General features: G+C 45.9%; 1 protein-coding gene across 1 annotated transcript in view; it reads left to right on the top strand.

The window, feature by feature from the left end:
- VPS13D (vacuolar protein sorting 13 homolog D) overlaps positions 1-20333 on the top strand; it is a 3263180-nt gene that overhangs the window by 162761 nt on the left and 3080086 nt on the right. The window contains exons 8-9 of the mRNA XM_069610908.1: positions 1782-1952; positions 15460-15560. Coding sequence (XP_069467009.1) covers positions 1782-1952; positions 15460-15560 — 272 coding nt within the window. The remainder of the gene's footprint in view (positions 1-1781; positions 1953-15459; positions 15561-20333) is intronic.

The following is a 20333-nucleotide window of genomic DNA, read 5'->3' as shown; positions in this document are numbered from 1 at the left end:
TGGTTCTCTTCAAGTTCCACAGTTACTTGCGGTAGAATGCTTTAGTGGAATAAGAAAAGTTAATGGGGCCTAGAATAGGACTCCCCATGACTGCACACATTGTTAGGCCTGGGCAATGGGTATGGTTTAACACCCAAACACCTAGTATCGCACTCCAGTCACACGGGAGCGACAATTCGGCTTGAGGGAAGTACTACCTTGAGCCTCACAGTACCCTAGGATGATTGAAGAAAATGTAGCTGGATTCATTCCGGTGCAACAGCGATTGACCCGGTCTCCTGTTTCCTGGGTCTGGCGAGGAAAGGAAGGACTCTGGAAGGGATGTTGCAGCAGCAGGCGCGGGAAAGGACCCTCGGCAAGAAATTCTTTGGTCTCCCACATCGGTCTGCGGTTTTGGTGCCTTTTTACAAGCTCAAGCAGTGAAAAGTTACTGCCCGGATGATCTGCCTCCATTCTGCAGTCCTGCTCTCTGGTGAGGGGACTTTGAGGACTGGGATCTTGTCATAAAAAATTATGGGAGGCTTTGTGCACTGAAAGACAATGCACTGCAATTGGGTTGGAGGTACCCTGGTATTAGTGGTTCGCAGCCGTGGAAGGTCTCATCCCGTGGGGTATGGCTTGTTCTGCAGCCAGTCTTATGGCTAGTTGGTCCCACCAGCCAAGAGGAAGAAGTAGTCCTCTTCAGAGCTCCTCTGTCGATTTAGAAAACGGGGTCAGGACAGCAGTGGTCTCTTCAAGATGGCGTTTCATCAACAGCATTTATTTTCAGTGGGACCGGTGTTCATATTGCCAACACATTCCCTCGCGAGCGATCTGACCTGCAGTAACCATGTGGTTCACACCACAGCGTTCCAGAGTCATTCAGGCTTCTTTTACTCACTGGGTATGCTGGCTCCAGGTGCTGTTCTTCGCGTCGGCAGGCTCTCCTCTCTGGCAGTAGCTGTTCCCGTGTTGGCACGCCTCTCATACAGGATCTCCGCCACCTTTGTTCTACGGAGAAGGAGTCTTTCTTACTCTAGGAGGTGTGCAGACCAGTTCTGCCACCGGAGACCTTTCGAAAGCTCCTGCCACACTCTGCTTCCGCTGCCACAAGTTTGCAGTTGCCAAGGTTCCATTCTTTGTAGTCTCCCAAATGTATGGAGGAATGGGGATGTATTATAGGAGTAAGCAAGTTATTTCTGTACCCATACTCCATTGTCTCCTTTCCTATATAAAGCCCTCCCTCCAGCCCCCTTGAAGTATAGCTACCTGTCCCACATGTCAAAAAGGGACTGGTGAATAGGGCGGGGGAAAGGCTGAGTCAGTGGGGAATTGTCACGCCTGGCTCTTGCGCCTGCACGCCACACACATTTAAAAGGGAAGGAATGTTGTAGTGCACAAGTCTCTGGGCCCGTCCCTATAGCATTAAAGCAGAGGAAGCAAAGGGGCTATGTAGAAGGAGTACACAGTCACTGCAGTGAGTAGCATTTTTTGTAAAAGATGTAATTATATTGTTTTGTATAGACAATGGATATATACTGCATTTTCATAGTCCTGTACGGAATCATCAAAGTGGTGTCTTTAATGCAATTTCTATGCATTGCTGAACTGTGGGATCGACTACAAGAACAGCAAACCTTTTTGCCATTTGATTTGTTACTTGTCTGCCTTTGCCTGCTCATACACTGACACTGCTCAAAACTCCCTTTACAAGTTAAAATTCGTTTTGTATTGTATGTGTGAATGGTTTCTGTAATGAGTTAATTAATAAATGTTATGTTCCTTACAAATCTAATTGACAGGAGGCAATGGACAAAAGCATGGAGAGCAGAGACCATCAATATATTCTTGAGCCAGTTTGCTCCTCAGCTCTTCTAAAACGAAATTGCTCTAAAGATCCCTTGAGGTCAAGACGAAGTCCACGAATTGAATGCGACATCCACCTAGAAACAATACCATTAAATCTATCCCAGGTTGGAAATCCGTTTTGTCTATGAATACCTCTTTCTGTGGTTTAATGATGAAAGCAAACACTGCATTGAGTGTTGTGTTTTTGTGGTAAAGTTTCGTCTGCTAGTAACTTTCTTTTAAAAATGCATTTCCTTAGAACGTTCCAGTCTAATGACCAGTAGAACACACTGTCATGTATTTGTTGATTTGAGCAACAGGGATGCTGATTTTAAACAGAAATTACTTACAATAACACATTTACAGATGGCAGAACCATTCTCCCGAATGGTGCCTGTACAATAGAATAAGTGGTGAGCCAATTTGAGGGTGTTAATAAAAAAAAAGATTTAAAAAAGTGGGGCATAGATCAGGGCCAAAACAAATGGAAAACATATATGTTAATTACATTATCGAACTTCACTGGAGGGGAGTGATGGGATCGGTGATGGGTGCTAAATAAAGAGCTGCCCGTGCCTTCTGCCAGTGAGGATTGGGGTTCGGGGAGGGTGGTGGTAGGCAGCAGCTCCTTCTTTAGCAAGTAAGTGAGGTTTAGGATCCACTTTGATTGTGATAGGTAGAGCATTCCAGTGGGGTTCGGCAAATCAGGAGAAGGAACAGAAGCAAAAGGCGCTATGGTGGGCATGCAACAGTGAAGTTGAGTGCAGAGGAGGAGTGGAGGGAGCAAGATGAGGGAGAAAAGATACAATTAGACAGGTACTGAGTTGCAAGAACATTGATAGCTTTGTAGACTAGGCGAAGGAACATAAAGCTACAAAACATGACAAAACATAACAAGATTTAAATACAATTACCTATACATCACAAGTATTAATTATTTAAGACAAATAGTAATTCATCATTTGCGTACAACTAACAAAACAAATCATCATAAGGTTCCAAAAAGTTTGCATAAAGAGGTCCACTTAATAAATGCCTCATTAACCAAAATTATTTTAAAATTTAGAGAACATGCATTTTGTGTGTTGAAAAAAAAAATCCTGATACATTTTTCATTGCCACTTAGCAACCAGAAATAATTCTGTAACTACCAATCCTCCATGTTTACAAAATACCCCAAAGATAAAATAAGTTTGTCGCGCAACAAAGGGTATTTTATCATCGGATGTTTCAAGGACTGGGAAGCAATTGAATCCCAAAGCAACATGGCCTTTCCACAATTTGGGTCTATTCACGTCATAAAAAGCTGTACTGAGATCAAAAAAGGACCCAAAATTATATTTTTTATAAATGGAGCATTCAAAATAATAAAGATGCAAATTTAAGGCCTTTTCATCAGTGCCTAAATCTTCCCGAAAGCTGAGTTGGATATTGGATACAATGTTTTCTGGGTCAACCCAAGTGTGTAAGCATGTTAGAATTGCCCCTGAAAATAGCCCTTGCAAATATTTTAAATGGGTAGTCTAATTGGGCGACAGGCAGCTGGATTTGTCTTGCTGCCTTTTTTAAAAATTGGAGAGATAACGGCACATTTCTAACAATCTGGAAACATTTTTTTTGTCAACATAAGATTCCAAATATTTCTTACACATTATTTCCAGCGGAAGGTTTAAAAAAACGAAAGGATATGATGCACATGAATTTATCATACAATGTCAATGCACTGCGTCCAAATCTGAGCTCAGTGGATCAAAAGTAAATGTGAAGTTATCACGGATTAAACATTTATGTATAAGTAACTCTCTAGACTGGCCCCATTTTATCCTTCTACTTGAGGAGACTGGTTTTGTCATTGTTGGTGCAAAGAGTATTACAATGCCACTTGGAATTTTAGAGTAATAGCATGATGATTGCTAAATCAAATTCCAATAACTGAAATGCAAATAGTTTCTGGTGGAGCTGCTTTGATGACCTCTAAAAGTAGCAGCGCTTGGTCTATCCGATAAAACCTGTCCATTAACAGAACACAATTGCAGCTGATTCAGCCAGGAATAAACTTTCAAGCCATCAGCACATGACCTTGGATCAAGCATTTCTGGCAAAGAGATGTCCTACACATTATCTTCATTTTAATTAAAATGGTCGGCCGATGGACTATTGCTTATTTTTATGTTAAAACCACCACCAATGATCTAACGACTTAAGATTTTGACATTGCAAGGAATAACTTCATTAAAAGTATGTCTAGGTGGGGTAATACCCCTGATGCCCCCGAGGACTGTTCTAAAAAGTAACTATCAATACATTTTATCCTACCCTATTAAGTAGCCGATTCAATAAACCACGACCATCTGTCTGAGTCATGGAGATGTCTACATAAGGGAGACTTTCAGAAACGTTGCCAGGCCTCCCTGGTATCCAGTCATTTTATTGCAAACAGTACAGAGCGGACACAAACACAGAAAAGATTAAATAAAGGGTGGTGGGGTAAGGGGTTAAAATGGGTTGGGATGGGCTTGGGGCGGCTTGAAAAGGGTGAAAAAAAGGGTACATTGGGGGGGGGGGCCCAAACAAAAAATAAAAAATGCAGTGTTTTTCAGTGTTTTGTCCGCAATTAAATGTACCACTTGTAATTGTGGTCAGCAGGATCACCTATAACCGGCCTCCCTCTGTTTTTTGGTTGCAAAAATTTGGTGAGGGATAAATGAAGGCTCTGCACAGCCCATGTTTCCTGCAAAAGGATAATACTGTAGATGGCCAGCAAATTCAAGATCTCTGGGTTATCAAATGTCTCCTGATGCCACTTTGGTTTTAATGTTGATAGATTCTAGCTTAGGGGTGTTACAGTAGATTTTTTTAAATTGGCCCTGGTGGACACCTTTTAGGAGCACACCCTAGTTATAGTGAACAGGGAGATGTAAGAGTTTTGCCAAAACCCAATCAAGGTAGTGTGAAGAGCAGTCAAGACTTAGTCTCAGGAGATTGTGGGTGAGGTCAGGGGCCCTGAATGAGTCCACACACAATACCACACAATAATTGAGCTTAGACCGTTCAGCTATTTATTTAGGCCCTTTGAACACACTGAAAAAGGAAACTAGCAGGTAGCAATATCACACAATACCATATAAAACAAATATATGCAATCACCAGTCAGTTCACTTAAAATATATAATTGAATAACTAACCAGGTAAAACGGGTAAGTAATGCAGATAAAATGATGAGAACCAGTCACAATTTAAATTCCCCATGCTTTAGAAAGTCCAACCCAAAGATGCATGTGGCCTAGTGCCCAAAGGTTTCAACACAAGGTTTCACACAGGTATGGGTTCTCTAAAGTTGATTCAGAATAGTTTCAAACTATTTAAAAGTTCAGCAACAATTTACCAGAGTATTCTTCTCCTCTCTTCCAGACCCAAGGCTAGTGTTCAGATGGATTTTCTCAAATCTGGCCTGGTGGACTGGTTATAGTGAACAGGAGAACTTTTGAGAGATTAGCCAAATCCAATCAAGGTAAACCGGAGAGTGGTCAAGGCTTAATCTCAGGACAGATGAGTGGGGTCAGGGGTCCACATAGTGAAATGGACATTGATTCTGCTTAAACAAGTGAGTACAAACATACTCTATTAATTATGGGCCCAGAAATCACACTAGAACTACTATCAATCAAGCAGGTAATACTATCACACAATACTGTGTTTTAAAACATATATACAGTCACCTTTGGTTTGTAGAAATGCACACAATTCACTTAAACACATGAAAGTAAGGTAAGTAATTCGTAATATGGAAAACCAGTTCACATGAATGAGGACCCTAACTTTATACGTCCAATCCCTATGTTGAACGCTTTGTTCCCACATGTCACAAAGTTCCTCACAGGATAGGGGACAAATGCAGGAAGAGTATTTGTGATTGTGAAACATCCAGAATACTTCTCAATGATTTTACAGGTCAGTAAGATGCCTTTTCATTCTTTTAGAACAGCTTTTAAAACAAATGTTTAAAAAGTGAAGGCATGGAATAAATTAAAGTTATTCGCAAAGTGTATTCTAGGGGATCTACGGGCATCTGTAAAGTATTCCAATTACTCACTGCCCTTAGTCTGATTTTCGCAAGTTTGTTGGCAGGTCGACTAGGAGTCGTTAGAGGTAGGTTTTCCTGCCGTTGGATCCAGTAGAGGGTGCCCAAGACCTGCGGGTACAAAGGAAGATTCTGGTCGGGTCCAGGAGCTGAGTGCAACCCTTAAATGCAGAGGGCACTGATGCAGACCTCTTCGGGACACACTATCACAAGGATGGAAGGCGGTTCTAGCGACAGTCACCGCACACAGGTGACAGCAGGCGTCTCTCCAGTCTCAAACAAAGACAGCCCTCCGGACAGGATCCCTTCATGCTGGGAAGCTGAAACATGGCCGGAAGGTGACTTGAAGGACGAGATAGCGGTTTTGCCATGGTAGCCCAATTCAGAGCTGGTCGGTCCACTGGATGGTCCAGAGATGATTCGAAGGCTCAAAGCTGCAGGCACACGAGGACGTCAAGAGTGGTTGGTCCCACCAGTTCAAGGATTGAAGCACCACAGAAGGCTTTCTCCGATCCGATAGTCCAGCAGGGCTTCACAGGGACAGTTGTAGGAAGGTTGCCAGGCCTCTTCAGAAGTTGTCCACAGGTCTTCAATCGTCTGCACAGCTACACCAGATATTTGGCTCTGTTGCTGGTCTACTGGAATGGCGGCAGGGCTCCCCTTCTCCAGCATGGGGTCTGGCATGGATTCACATGCTCAGTAAAAGAGAAAAGTTTCACTTTCACTTACAAACTGTATTTCTCCTCTAAACCAATCACTGTACTCTGGGTCACACTGCCCCCAGCCAACGACTGCCCTCTCCTTAAGCCCCTCCTCTGGCAGACATCTGATTTTTACCGCACGTTCAAGTGTTGGACGTCCTCAAGTTTTGCTCTGTGAGCTATTCTACGTTTTCTCTGCTTTTTTTTGAGAAAGTTTTTGTGCTCTTCTCTCCATCTGCCAACAAGTGTGGGGGGGGGGGTCCGCTTGTCAGTGAATTTCAGTGCCCCTCAAGGGCGTGGATCGTCGAATTTTCCAGAAGGCCATTGGGCCTACTCCGCACCTCCGACCATGACGGAGCAGAAGGAAGGAAGGAAGCTCCCTTCTCAAGCTCTGCACCAGATGCGGACTGCGGAACGTGTTTGTGGAGGACAAACACCTTCAATGTCTCAACTGCCTTTACCCGGACCACAAAGGAGATTGCGAGATCTGCCTCGGCTTCTCCAAGAGTATGATGAAGTATCGACACAGTAGACTGGCAGCGTGTCTAAGTGCCCAAGCCTCTGCCCCTTGCCCGAAGCAGGGTCATGCCTCACCTAGGACCCCATCCGTGGGGGCCCAAGACAAGGCCAAGCACGGCAAGTCCTCTTCCGTCGAGCGGGTCCCTCGATGGGCAGGGCGCAATCACCCTCGCCATCTGCCTCCATCGCCAGCCATCGATCGAGCTCCTCCTCAAAAGGAAGTTGTCCAACCTGGCTAAGCTGTGAGAGAAGGCCGAGAAGCTTAGGGTGGAGGAAAAGACAGCTGAACTGCACAAGAAGGAGAAATCTTCGTCAACCATTGAGCTTTTGGCGGCAGCTCTCCCAAAGGCGAAAGAGGCTGACCCTGTGAAGGTAGCCCCTTCTGCTCTCAGGGTGTACCTGCCCCTGAGGAGGGAGGCCTCAGTCGGGGCGGTGGCGAAGTCTGCTGACACAATGGAGAAGAGGATGCCGTCGCTGAGCCCAGCTCCGACCCATCAGGGTGCAAAAGGGGGCGGAAGTTGGGGGGCGATGAAGTCCCAGGACATTGTTTTGTCCTCGGACGACGAGGACCAGAAGTCCTTGCACACAGTCCATGAGGACGTGGTGGACGACTGGGGCAACAGCGATAACGGTGCAGGGCCTAGTGAGCCGACCACGCCTGCTCAGCCGAGAGATGTATCCCTGGACATCCTTTTCGATCCTACTCACGCTGGTGTTAGAAACCCAGAAGAGGATGCCTTGGAACCCGGCCATGGTCACCAGAGCTTCTGAACTTTTCCAACTGACGACCTAGGAGACAAAGAAGGAGGGCTTCCTATCCCAAAGGATGACCATCTTGGCAGTACCCCTCTTGGACGACGTGTGGGAGGAAGGCCTAGCTCTCCTGAAGGCTGGAGAAAAAGTACTGCGTGCTGAATGCCTAAGGTCGCAACCGTATCCGGACTTGGGGGTGTCATCGGCTGCGAGGAAGAGGTCATCTAACCTCTAGTCGTCATCCTCAGTCCCTTCGGAAAGCGAGGGAACAAAGTTGGACACCATGGGGGGGGAAGGTAATTTACTCTGCGGCATTGACCGTCAAGGGAGCCAACGCATTGGTGATACTGGCCAGGTATGATGGGGAACTGTGGTAAAAGCTGCCCCCGGTTCTGGAGTTCCTACCCGACAAGTGGGTGGAGGTGATAGCACTCCTCCAGGAAGGTGAAGTGGCTTCAGACCATGCCATCACAGTGGCCCTCGACATCGCTGACGCAGGTTTCCGGGAGATGGGGAACAGTGTTTGACTCCGTCGTCAAGGCTGGCTGAAAGCCACCAATTTCTGCCAGGAGGTCCAGACGAGGGTACTGGACATGCCCTTCGGGGATAACCTCTTCGGGAAGGCTGTCGACGTGTTCTTGCAGCCCATCAAGGCTGATACGGAGATGGCTTGTGCCCTGGGTACTCTTCAACAGCACCACTCTTCCTTTCGTGCCTCCGGAGGAAAGTCGGTCAGATCGACCAAAGGTTTTGGTGGGAGTACCTCGTACCGTCATCCCTCCCATTCTAAGACTTTCGGTGGAGGTGGTCAGCGCTGTAGTCTCCCCCAAGGCAGGACGCAGGTGTCGAAGCAGGACTGAACTGGCCAGGACGTCTGGCCCCCATCCATGCACCCCGGTGGGAGGCCGGCTGACTGGATTCATCAGCGAGTGGGAAAAGATCTCCACCGACAGATGGGTGCTGGACGCTCTCGCCCACAGACACTTCCTGGAGTTTCAGCAAAAGTGTCTGCCGATCCCTCAGGTACCCCACAGGAGCAGCACATCCCTCAGCTTCTGCAGGAAGTACGGACAATGCTACAAAAAGGGGCAGTAGAGCTAGTTCCAAGACAAGTCTGGGGCTCCGGAGTCTCCTCCAGATACTTCTTAGTAAAAAAAGACTGGGGTCTGGAGGCCCATTCTAGACCTGCAGCGTCTCAAGTTCCTCAAGTCCCAAAAATTCAGGATGGTCACGTTGCAGCACGTACTCGGCCAACTGGAGAACCAAGACTTCTTGGCATTGTTGGATCTGGAGGACGCCTACTTCTACATCCTCATTCACAGGAGGCATCGAAAGTTACTATGCTGGGAAGGGACCAACAGTTCAAGGTCCTCCCTATAGGTTGAAAGTCAGCTCCCAGGGTGTTAACAAAGTGCCTGGCACCAGTGGCGGCCCATGTACGTCAATGAGGGATTCACGTGTACCCGCTGTACCTTGACGACTGGCTCATCTGGGCCAATTCAAGGTAGGTAGCTGTCGAACACACGGAGACAGTAGCCCAGCTGCTGACAGATCTGGGGTTCTCCATCAATTATTTGAAGTCCTGCTTGATGCCATCAGGGAACGCATTGTTCCTGGGAGCCAGACTTAACATGGTCTTCTGCCTATAGTCGCGCTCGGAGGAGAGGATGGTCGTCGTGCTGGGGAAGGTACAACGGCTGTTGTCACTGAAGACCGCCACAGTGCGGACCATGAAGTTGCTGCTTGGCATGATGTCGTCTTGCATCTACCTTATCGGGCTATGCAGATTGCGGGTGCAACCTCTTCAGGGGTTGCTGGATGCTCGCTGCATACAAGTGTCCAGAAGCTTTGCGGACAAGATCTCTCTTGACCAGTTCCGTTGGGCGCTAAGGTGGTGGGGTGTACACTCCAACATCGCCCGAGGCACAGGGTTTCAGAACCCCCCCATACTAGGAGACGGTCACCATGGATGCTTCCTTGGAGGGCTGGGGAGCCCACACCGGACGTCTGCACGCCAGAGGCCTGTGGCTGCCGGAGCAGAAGGACCTCCACATCAATAACTTGGAGCTAAGGGCAGTGTTCTGGCCCCTCAAGTCATTCCTTCCGTCCCTGAAGGGCAAGGTGATGAGGGTCTTCACGGACAAGACCACCACAATGTTCTACATCAGGAAGCAGGGGGGCACTCCATCCCCAGTGCTCGCCAGAGAGGCGCAGAACTTGTGGCACTGAGCCGTCAAGCAAGAGATGTTCCTCATCCCCTTTTCACCTGGTGGTGTAAAGAACACTATCGCTGACTCCCTCAGCAGGGAGTTGCGCTCCTGCCATGAGTGGGAACTTCGGCAGGACCAGGTGGACTGCATTTTCATCAAGTGGGGGCAGACCCCAGATTGATCTGTTTGCGATGGCGGCGAACTCCAAATCACAGAAATTTGCCAGCAGGCTCCACCAGTCGAGGAGCGTGGGGGACGCGTTCTCCTTTCTGTGGGAGGCCTGTTTCTGTAAGCGTTCTGCCCTTTGCCTATCCTGCTGCAAGTCATCAGTCAACTCAAACGGTGCTGATGCAGGATGATGCGTGGCCGAGGCAGATTTGGTACCTGGACCCAGCGTCCCCTGCAGTCAAGCTGCCAGTGGTCGCGAATCTGCTCGCCAGAGGAGGAGGCGCAATCCTGCATCACGACCCAGGATCGCTGAACCTGAGGGCTTGGCTCCTGCAGCCATAGAGTTTCGAGGATACAAGTTGCCGACGGACTGCAGGGAGGTGCTTGCTAAGGTCAGAGCGTCATCAACTCTTAAGTGCTACGGTCACAAGTGGAAGCGTTTCACTACATGGTGCCGGTTGCAGAAGATCACCCCTCGGAGGGTAACAGCCCCACAGATTCTTCCATACTTGTCCTTGGCCAAGTCGGGTTGGCGCACGCCTGTATCAAGGTGCATCTGGCGGCTATCTCCCGCTACACCAGGTCTCCAGGAAGATCTTCTCTTGGTCCCACCGTCTTGTCAAGGAATTCCTCAAATGACTGTTTTGATCTTTCCCTGACGGTGAAGGCTCCTGCCCCGGCGTGGGAATTTCACGTGGTGCTGACGAGGCTCATGGGAGCCCTCTTCAAGCCTATGCATGAGGGCCCTCTCAAGTTCCTTTTGTAGAAAACCATTTCCTTGTGGCCATCACCTCTGCCAGGAGGGTGGGTGAGATCCAGGCCCTATCCTGCAAACGGCCATATCTGACTTTCCACGAATCAAAGGTGGTGCTACGGACATACTCCTCTTTCATGCCGAAGGTTCAGTCGGAATTCCAACTCAACGAGCCTTTGGTGTTAACCAGTGTTTTTTCCGAAGCCTTTGTCACTGGTTGATAGAGCCTTGCACTCGCTGGACGTTGCTTGTGCTCTGAAGTTCTACGTGGCACGCACGAAGAGTTTTCAGAAAACGTCTCAACTGCTCATGAACATTGGTCCTCTGAACCATGGGAAGGCGTTGTCCAAGGCTTCAATCTCCGGGTGGCTCTCTGGCTGTATCGCACACTCATCGGTTGGCCAACCGACCGCTGCCTGGCTGTCCGAGAGCCCATTCCACTAGAGCGTTCGCTGCAACGGTGTTCCTGTCTGGTGTGCCCCTGCTGGACATCTGCCGGGCTGCTACGTGGAGGTCCACACATACCTTCATGAGGTTCTACTGCGTCAACCGGGATTTCAGGGAAGAGTCCAGAGTTGGCCAAGCAGTGCTACACAACCAGTTTGCTTGAGGTGAGTCTGTTCCAGAGGTAGGAGTTGATTGCTTCTGTTGAGCCTTGCCACCTCCCGTGATTGTGTGTTGTTGTACTGCTTTGTATTCTTATTCATGAGCATGTGAATCCATGCCAGACCCAATGCTGGAGAAGGAACAAGTTACTTACCTGTAACTATTGTTCTCCAGCATGGGTCTGGCATGGATTCACATGCAGGCCCTCTCTCCTGCCCCTCTGCGGCTCTTCTTGGTCATACTACCACTTTACGCGCTCACCAAATCTGAAGATGGCTGCTGGAGGAGAGGACAGTCATTGGCTGGGGGCAGTCTGACCCAGAGTACAGTGATTAGTTTAGAGGAGAAACACAGTTGTAAGTGGAAGTGAAACTGTGTTTTCTTTTACTGAGGATTCCTGGCTAGATTAGTCACCAACATAGAAATTGTTCAATTTTGAACAACCCCACCTCTGTGCTTCTTGAACCAATGCTGTGACGTTCTTATTGATAATTTCCTAGTAACTGCTTTTTACAGTACAAATCACCTGAATTACTGGGATAACATCAAACTTCAGTGAGGTTTGACATATACATTTTTCCCGTTTTAGCTCTTTTTGGATGAATCTTGCCTTTCCACCAGGTCAAAGTTGGAGATGGCCTTTCTTAACTGGAAGAGTAGGGGTCTTGAATATTTGGGCCAATCGTATGATCAGGGTAAACCGAAGTCACTTTCTGAGTTTACAGCTGACTTTCCACACCCTCCAGAAGAGGAATCCGATAGACACAATTAGGACACTGCTCAAGTAATCTTCTCAATTCTCTGTAGGGAAATGGGGATTTTTTTCACACCTATGGTTTCTACAAAATAGTCTCTTTATTATACAAAAGGCTGAAAAAGTGATGTAAACGCACTACCATGCTTAGGCGGGAAGATACGCTGCAGTCTGGTTTAGATGCTAGCCTAAGACCAGCCTAATAATACTCCTAGGCTGAGGCCAATCGCTATTAGATGTCTGCAGACGTGTAAAATATGCTTCAACCAGGGAACTAGGTGCGTGGGAATTTTCATATTCAAGTGATCACATGCCAGGCATGAGCAAAGTTACACACCACATACTTTTAATCAAATAAAGAAATGACGGGCCACCTTGCTTGCTTCAGATGTAATGACTGGGCTTGCATTCAGGGGGTCCACTATTGCTCCTACAAATTGTAGGCTATATTTTCCAAACAACTTTAACATATGGAGAGGTTTTTTTTGTTTTATTTGCACTGAAGATAATTGATTCTCTAAAGAAAAAAAAATAGATAATGGAAGATGAGACTGAAGCATCAGGAAATAGTGATTTGCACAAGATAAAATAATGTTGGTCTACAAAGGGAAACCTATCCGAAGTGAGGTATCCAAGTTTCAAAGTCACCAGTTGGCACTTGACTAAACTCCTCCTTTTCCTGTCACCAATATTTGTGATTTAATATAGCACTTCCTACTGGTGCTAGGTGTAATATAAGATATTCACACATTTATCAGGTACAATAAGAGGGTAATGATATTTGAAGATCGTAGAACAATCGTATGTACAATTGCTCCAACCAGGATTATAAGATTTTTACTAAAATAATGCTCAACTCTTCATGCTCAGTGACATTAAAGGAGGGGACATCAAATGATCCCTGATCCCTACTATGGGCTAATGTATGGTTTTTGACAATAATGGAAATGAGATTATGTGGCTCATTTATAAATATGGATTGCTAAATGGAACATACACAAAGTTACCAATCAAAAGCCATACTGTTAATCAATGGGTAGTCGTATTGTTTAAATTGCAGGGCTTCCAAAACAACCCACACACTTGTAAGCCAATACTGAAATGATGCCCATGATTATAGTCCCGACCGTCCGATTCAAGATTTTTAGAATTTGACACTAGAACCCGCCTAACCCGTTCTTTTGGTGTAATATTGTGTCACATAGCAATGCTCAGATTGTTGCTAAGTGCCCTCCGATTTAAAAGATATTGACAAAAGATGATTGTGATTTGCCCACGATTTTACAGTGTTGGTCAAATGAAAAAGCCTGGGTTATAAACTAGATTTTTTTTATTTCAATGACATCATGTAAGCTGCATCTGTCCACTTTCAACTAGTCTCCAATATTTTAGATTTATTGCAGCGCATTATACTGGTGGTCCATTTCATTCTATGAATGCCATTGTTTGGCTGTTACGGACATTTGAGTGCAGCTAGCTAAAGATAGATGCCCAAGATCACACTATTCTGGTCAAGCGAAGAAGCTGGGATTAGAGTCCATATCATCTTGCTCCAACATCTGCAGTTTATCCACTAGACCACAACCTTTTTCTCTTGTGTGCTGTTTTGGGTTTAATAAAACACTGTTTATTGCTATTCATTTTATTTTGAATCTCTTTATATAGCAGGTATGCAAGCAGCAGCACAGGGGGATAACCTGAATTGTGCAAGATTACAGTTTTTTGTTCAAATTAGGAACCCGATCCTCTGGTTCTAAAATTACAATTTTATACACTAATCACTTTACTTGTCACTGCTTCCTCTCCAGTCCTCTTCTTCTCTCCCCTATGTTTTCTATCCTCCTTTGTGCCTGCAGTCGGAGAGGTAGTGTGGAGGGAATGATTAAAGGGGGTGCTATGCATGTGTAGATGTGAGGAGTGGATGAAGGTAAGGATTACTGGGAGTGATCGTATTTGTGCGATACTGAGTTGAATGGTAACTGTGTAACTTCTTTAAGAGGAATGGGGGGATTTTTTATAATGTGTGCGGGTAGTTGGTTAGATAAGGACAGGGAATGTGCATCTGGGGGTTGTTAATGAAATGTTGGGATGTGCCCAGGAGGGTTCGGCAGTTTGTGAGGAGGAAGGGTTTGGGGGCTGGCTGGATTTGTCAGCAATACAATATGGTAGTACATTTGTAAATACTTCTAATCCTGCTTGAAATCCTAATGGCTGATCCTGGCAAGAAGTCTTTATTCATACTGCCCATGATCAATATTGCTAAACTGCCAGTTGCAATTACTGCAGATCTGTTTCCTACTGGTCAGTATTGTCAATTCTGCTTTTTAGACCCAATTCCTACTGCCTTCTGAGTTCCATTTTTGCTCATGCTGTCTGTTGTCATTATTACCGTGTAATGGAACGTAATATGGGTTTTATAGGTCAATGCTCTGGCAGCAAATATGCCTAAAATATTAACATAGAAACACAAACTTCCTTAAATTGGTTATACTTGCCTGTCCAGTGACCCTATATTTTCTCTCAACGTGGAAAATTGTTCATAGTAACCCCTGGTTTGCTTAAACATGTTTTTTATTGGATGATTTTGCAGGGATCAGTGTCTAATCTGCAGGCCACATTAATCACACAGATGCTCTTAGTTGCTTGCTTGTGATGGCACAGTATTGGAAATTAGACCACCTCCAATATGGAGTGACAATGTGGGGCAGCATAGCTAATGGACAAATTTTCCACTGTATTAAAGAACAAATAGTACCAGTATGTGATTACATGATTTCCGTTTATACAGTTTAAGAAATCAATTGATTTTAGAATCACTGTATAAGCGCAAACTGTTGAAAGCATTCTCGCTGTTTAAATTTCCTAGGAATATCAAACTTTGGATTATTATGGTAGCACCTGTCTTGATAAAGTGAAGAGTTGCTTATATGGTATGACACCCCACTGTTTTAATTGAGGTATTTGTTTCCGCTTTCGTTTTTGTTCTCTATTGCGCCAGTTGTACATTTCTTATTGTATCACCCATGTGATTACTTTAATAAAAACAATTGAGAAAAAAAAAGAATTTACGAAATGTTATGTTTTAGGTGCAGTACCAGCAGATCATGGAGTTTTTAGAGGAACTGGACCGAAAAGAGAGACAACTTAAATACAGAAAGTGGAAACCAAAAGTAACTATTACAAAAAAGTAAGAGTGCACTATTTTTAGATGTTCTCATGCAGTTCACCAATTGTGGCAGCCACTATAAAATAGTTTTTAAAAGAAAATGGTATTTATTTAGTTTTTATTTGATTTGTTTACAAACTGCGAATCACTAGCTCACCACAAAAGCCTGGTTATGATCCAAGTAGCAAACTGTTGCCATCCTTGTTGGAAGAGAATCCCAGCCTAATATGCCATCCAACCTTTGTTGAAAATCTCTCCTTGGCTGAAAAGGTATAAATGTTTTAAATTCCAAGGTGTCCTCATACAGTTGCAAGATCTAAGAAGACTAATGACCTGTGTCCTTTTCGGCCCAACATAGTAAATGAAAATATCAACTCCCACTAGACCATGCAGTTTCTTGTACAGTTATATCCCCAAGAAATCCCTGTCTAAACTTCACATTTTGAACATTGCAGGAATAAGACTAGTCTGGGGATGGAAGGGATCCTTTCTCTGTGTAGAACTCCATAAGTAGCTGTTTACTCATAGTTGCTTTTTTCACTTATTTGTGCCTGCATAAAATTGATCGATGGTATCTGGTGCATAAAGTGGTTTCTGGCCAACTTATTTGATCATTTGGGTCCTCAGATCCTCACCTAGTCAGGATCCCTATTTTACAATTATGAACTGGTAGAGGGGGTTATTGTTGCAGACCTGTAGCAGAAATCTGGAATACCCTTCTGCTGCAGGCAGCAGTTTTTTTTATTTTTTTATTTTTTTTGTTCTTTAGCTATTATCTGAATGCTCTGAATGCTAGTATTTGCTGCTGCATGGCTTCTGACCCATACGTTTGCTCATATGGCGCTCATATAGGGCAAACAGATTGTCTTTTAAACCTGGTCAAATAAATTGCAACAGGGTGGGATTTGCTTAATCTGTTTAAAAAATAAAATAAAACAAAAGGCAGAGTCTGTTCTAGTAGCATAATAAAACATAAATCTGAAAATAAATTGAACTCCAGTGCATATGGCTCTAATATTGGACAATGGCAGTATGTACATTGAGTGTGTACTAGATTTGGTCAGATGTTTTCATTCCTATATAAAACTGCAGTTAGTGTACATGCTACGTGCCATAATTCAACATTGCTGAATTTGTGGTGGACAAGTTGTTGGTGAGAGTTGATTAGAATGCAATATTTGACCCAGACCGTGATAAATCGTGCACTACTATCTCTGTTTGCAGATTTCCACCAGCTTTCTTAGGCTGTGGTGGTTTACATGATGTGTGATTGATTTACTATTAAAACAATCAAACATTGGCTGAAAGGAGAAGTGTTTTGTGGATAATTGATGAGAGTAAAGATCACACAATTCTTTCAGCTCACTTTCCTATTATGGGGACTTAGTCTAGTCGGGAGAAATGTATATGAGACTGCAGGCCATTGGAAATTAATGATTTAGCCCTTAGTGATCCAGTCTTGCATTACAAGGTCGGGAAAAAAAGCCATTGGTGAATATTGTGACCTAAAGATGATGGGGAGACAGCGTTGGAAAGCTGTTTTAGGCATTGAGTAAAGCAAGTGTATGTAGGGTTTGAGAATTGGAGATCTGAGTAATCGACTTTGGTCGCAAGCATAAACAGTCTGGGTCTCTGAGACATTTATACAACATTGAATCGTTTGTAGAATCACATGATTAACATGTTCCCGGTCATCCGGCAAGGAATCCTCTGTACCATTTAACAGAACTTAGAACAAACTCTTCCATCAAATGATTAGCATGGGCACCTAAAGTCTAGTCATTTGCCCTGCTGCCAATGTGGGGACTTTGGCAAGGGGAGTAGCTATGCACATAGGCGGAGCCGGCTGCAGCGCCTTAGGAGGCAGACGGAGATGCCATACGCCAGACGAGGAAGCGTGCAAGGCCGAAGTAGCAGAGGCCGCACAGAACACACCGGACCTGGAATGCACCACCATGTACAGGACTTATTTGGCTCAGAGTTGGAAAACTGATGCAGAGTCCAGGAATTAAGGGAGGACTGGGTCCTTGGCTCTTAGACCGAGAGCCAGCGGAAGAGAGGGAGGGAGAGCCGAGACGTGCTAAACACGAAAACTGATAACAACCAGAAGCAAAAGAGCGGCAAACCATGCAGAACGCTGCTGTCGCTTACAAGACAGGCCCTCTTTGGAGCAAGCACTGCAACACGGCAGGTACACGGATTGCCAAGGTTGGAGGGAGGAGAAGAAAAGAGAACGAGCGGGGAAGAAGGAAGGACTACCCTATTCCCATCCAAAGGTCACTGGGGCCAGATAGACAAAAAGGAACGAGACGAGGCAAAGGTTTATGGGAGCCTGTGAAACACGAGCAGTATAAACCTCCAGAATGGTCAAAGGGACACAAGAGAACCAGTAGCAGAGGGAGCCAGATGCCCTAGCGAATTAAGTGAAATATTGGGTTAGGGGACACCCAAAGGAGCCACGGGGGCACAATAAGCAGAGTGAAAAGCATACATCACAGAAGCGCAGGGGCACTAGAAAGTTGGTCTAAGTGTGGAGAGATCGACCAAGTTGGTGCAAAGGGATAATGGAAATAGTCCTCCACCTAACAGAATTTTTGGATGTTTTTGTTTTTTCATCAACCTGACACTTTTTTTTTTAACTTTGGGACTCTTTGAAACTTTTGATAGACTGACGGAAACTATTTTCTTTGAGAGGACCTTTTGTTTACATCTAACCATTCGATAAAGACCCAAGTGGAATTACTGAAACAGACGCAGACACCTTTGTGAAGAACCAGCGTGCAGGACACAGACGGCCCGATTCATGGAATAAATCTGCACAGAAAACGGGGTGCATGCGTGCAAAAAGCGCTCAAGCGCCCGTTTTCCGATTCATGGAACACATTGCGCGTGGCTTACCTGGGATCTGTGTTGAATCCGCGCGGGTCCAACACGTCACTGCGACACCACGAACACCTTGCGCGAGACGCCCAGTGAAGGCGCACACCGTCCAGCGCACATACCTAAAAAGGGGGCGGAACACGTGGAATGGGGAACAACAAGCGTAAATGTGGGCGTTACGTGGGAAGTACCACAGTAAAATACTCGTAAAGCCCACACGTGCGCTAACAACACGTATTCATGAAATTAAACAGGGCTCTCCTGCGTGCGGGAAAAGATGCGCTAATCCGGAAACACGTCCGCCAAGCGAAAGCAGGCGTAAGCGTCACTCCGCACCTAAAACAATGCATAAAAGCGCACGCGAACACAAACGCGCATATAAAGCTACGATGAACGTACCATTCCTCTCAGCAGTGATCATGGGACACTGCAGGAGGAGGAGGAGGAGGATAGCCGGCCCCTGCATTTTCTTTCACCCAGGACCAGCCTTTTTGGGATGCCTGATGACCAGGTCTATGGCAGGAATGGGTTTTCAACTCATATCCTAGACCTGGTCACTGAGTGGGACAAGGGCCTCATATCACCCACCCTGTGCTCCCAAGCACTAAGCCCCTGGGAAAAGGTGCTCAATGTACTGCATTTTTTTGGACACTGGGTCATTTCAGTGGACAACTGCCATAGTTGGGGGTTGGGGGGTGTTTCACAGGCCACGCAGTCACGCTGCCTACACCAGGTGTTGGCAATCATGACTGCACGCCCCTCAGTCCGTAGGCACATATACATGCCCAGAACACCCGCAGAAAGGCAGGACTTTTATGGGGTGGCACACTTCCCCAAAGTGCTTGGTGCATTTGATTGCACCCATGTGGCCCTACGTCCACCTAGGGCCACAGAGCACATCTATCGGAATCGCAAGCACTGGCATTCATCAACGTGCAGGTTGTATGTGAATCATTACCTATGTATATGCCAACTATCCAGGGTCCACCCATGATAGTTTCATATTGAGAATGTCACCCCTACACCGGGGCCTGGAAGCTGGGAGGCATGTCAACACATGGCTCATTGGTGAGTATAAATGCCTGTGCACATGCATGCATGCATGCATGCATGCATGTTAGACACAAAAAGACAAATCCAACTAATGACAACCATTCTCACTTCCCCGGGGGACAGTGCCTACCCTCTGAGCAGCTACATGATGACGCCAATACGGAACCACTCCACCCCAGGTAAGATACAATGCAGCCCGTATTGCAACTAGGGCCATAGTGGAGCGCACATTCAGAGTGCTAAAGTCTCGCTTCCGCTCCCTTGACCACTCCGATGGACAGCTACTATATGCACCACCAGTAGTGTGCAGGATCATTGTGGCAGCATGTGCCCTGCACAATGTTGCAACACAGCGTGGCGTACCTGTGTACATGGTGGTGCCCCCACATCCCCAACCACATGCATGACCGCTGCACATGGGAGGGGAAAAGGGCACGTGGCGAGGCAGCCCGTATCCAACTTGTAGCACAATTCTTCACCTAAAATCACACCCCTGCGGAGTGCACACAGGCCTGGCACATTCCAAGTGACAATCGATGACAAATGGACAATCAGCTGTCCCAACCTTACCACTCTGAGAATGTGTTTGGAAGTGCTACATTGTGTGCATCCCTAGCTACTTAAAACTAACCCAATTCTGTGTGAACAAAAGGCACACCTTGAAGATGCAGTATGCCACTAACCCCATGGAAAACTGCACATTTAAATCCTGGTATGTCACTTAAACCCTCCCAAACTTCATGTCACCTGGTTGCCACACCATGCCTTGGCATGCAATGTCAAAAGTGACAAATGGGCAACACCTAACACTACTGTCACAAAGTGCATTTCGACAAATGGAACTGCGTCAAAAATAACTCA

This window comes from Ambystoma mexicanum, chromosome 8 (genome assembly GCF_040938575.1).
Source record: "Ambystoma mexicanum isolate Mex_15411 chromosome 8, UKY_AmexF1_1, whole genome shotgun sequence".
Lineage (NCBI taxonomy): Eukaryota > Metazoa > Chordata > Amphibia > Caudata > Ambystomatidae > Ambystoma > Ambystoma mexicanum.
The sequence above is the reverse complement of the archived record's forward strand: the minus strand, read 5'-3'. Positions and strand labels throughout refer to the sequence as shown.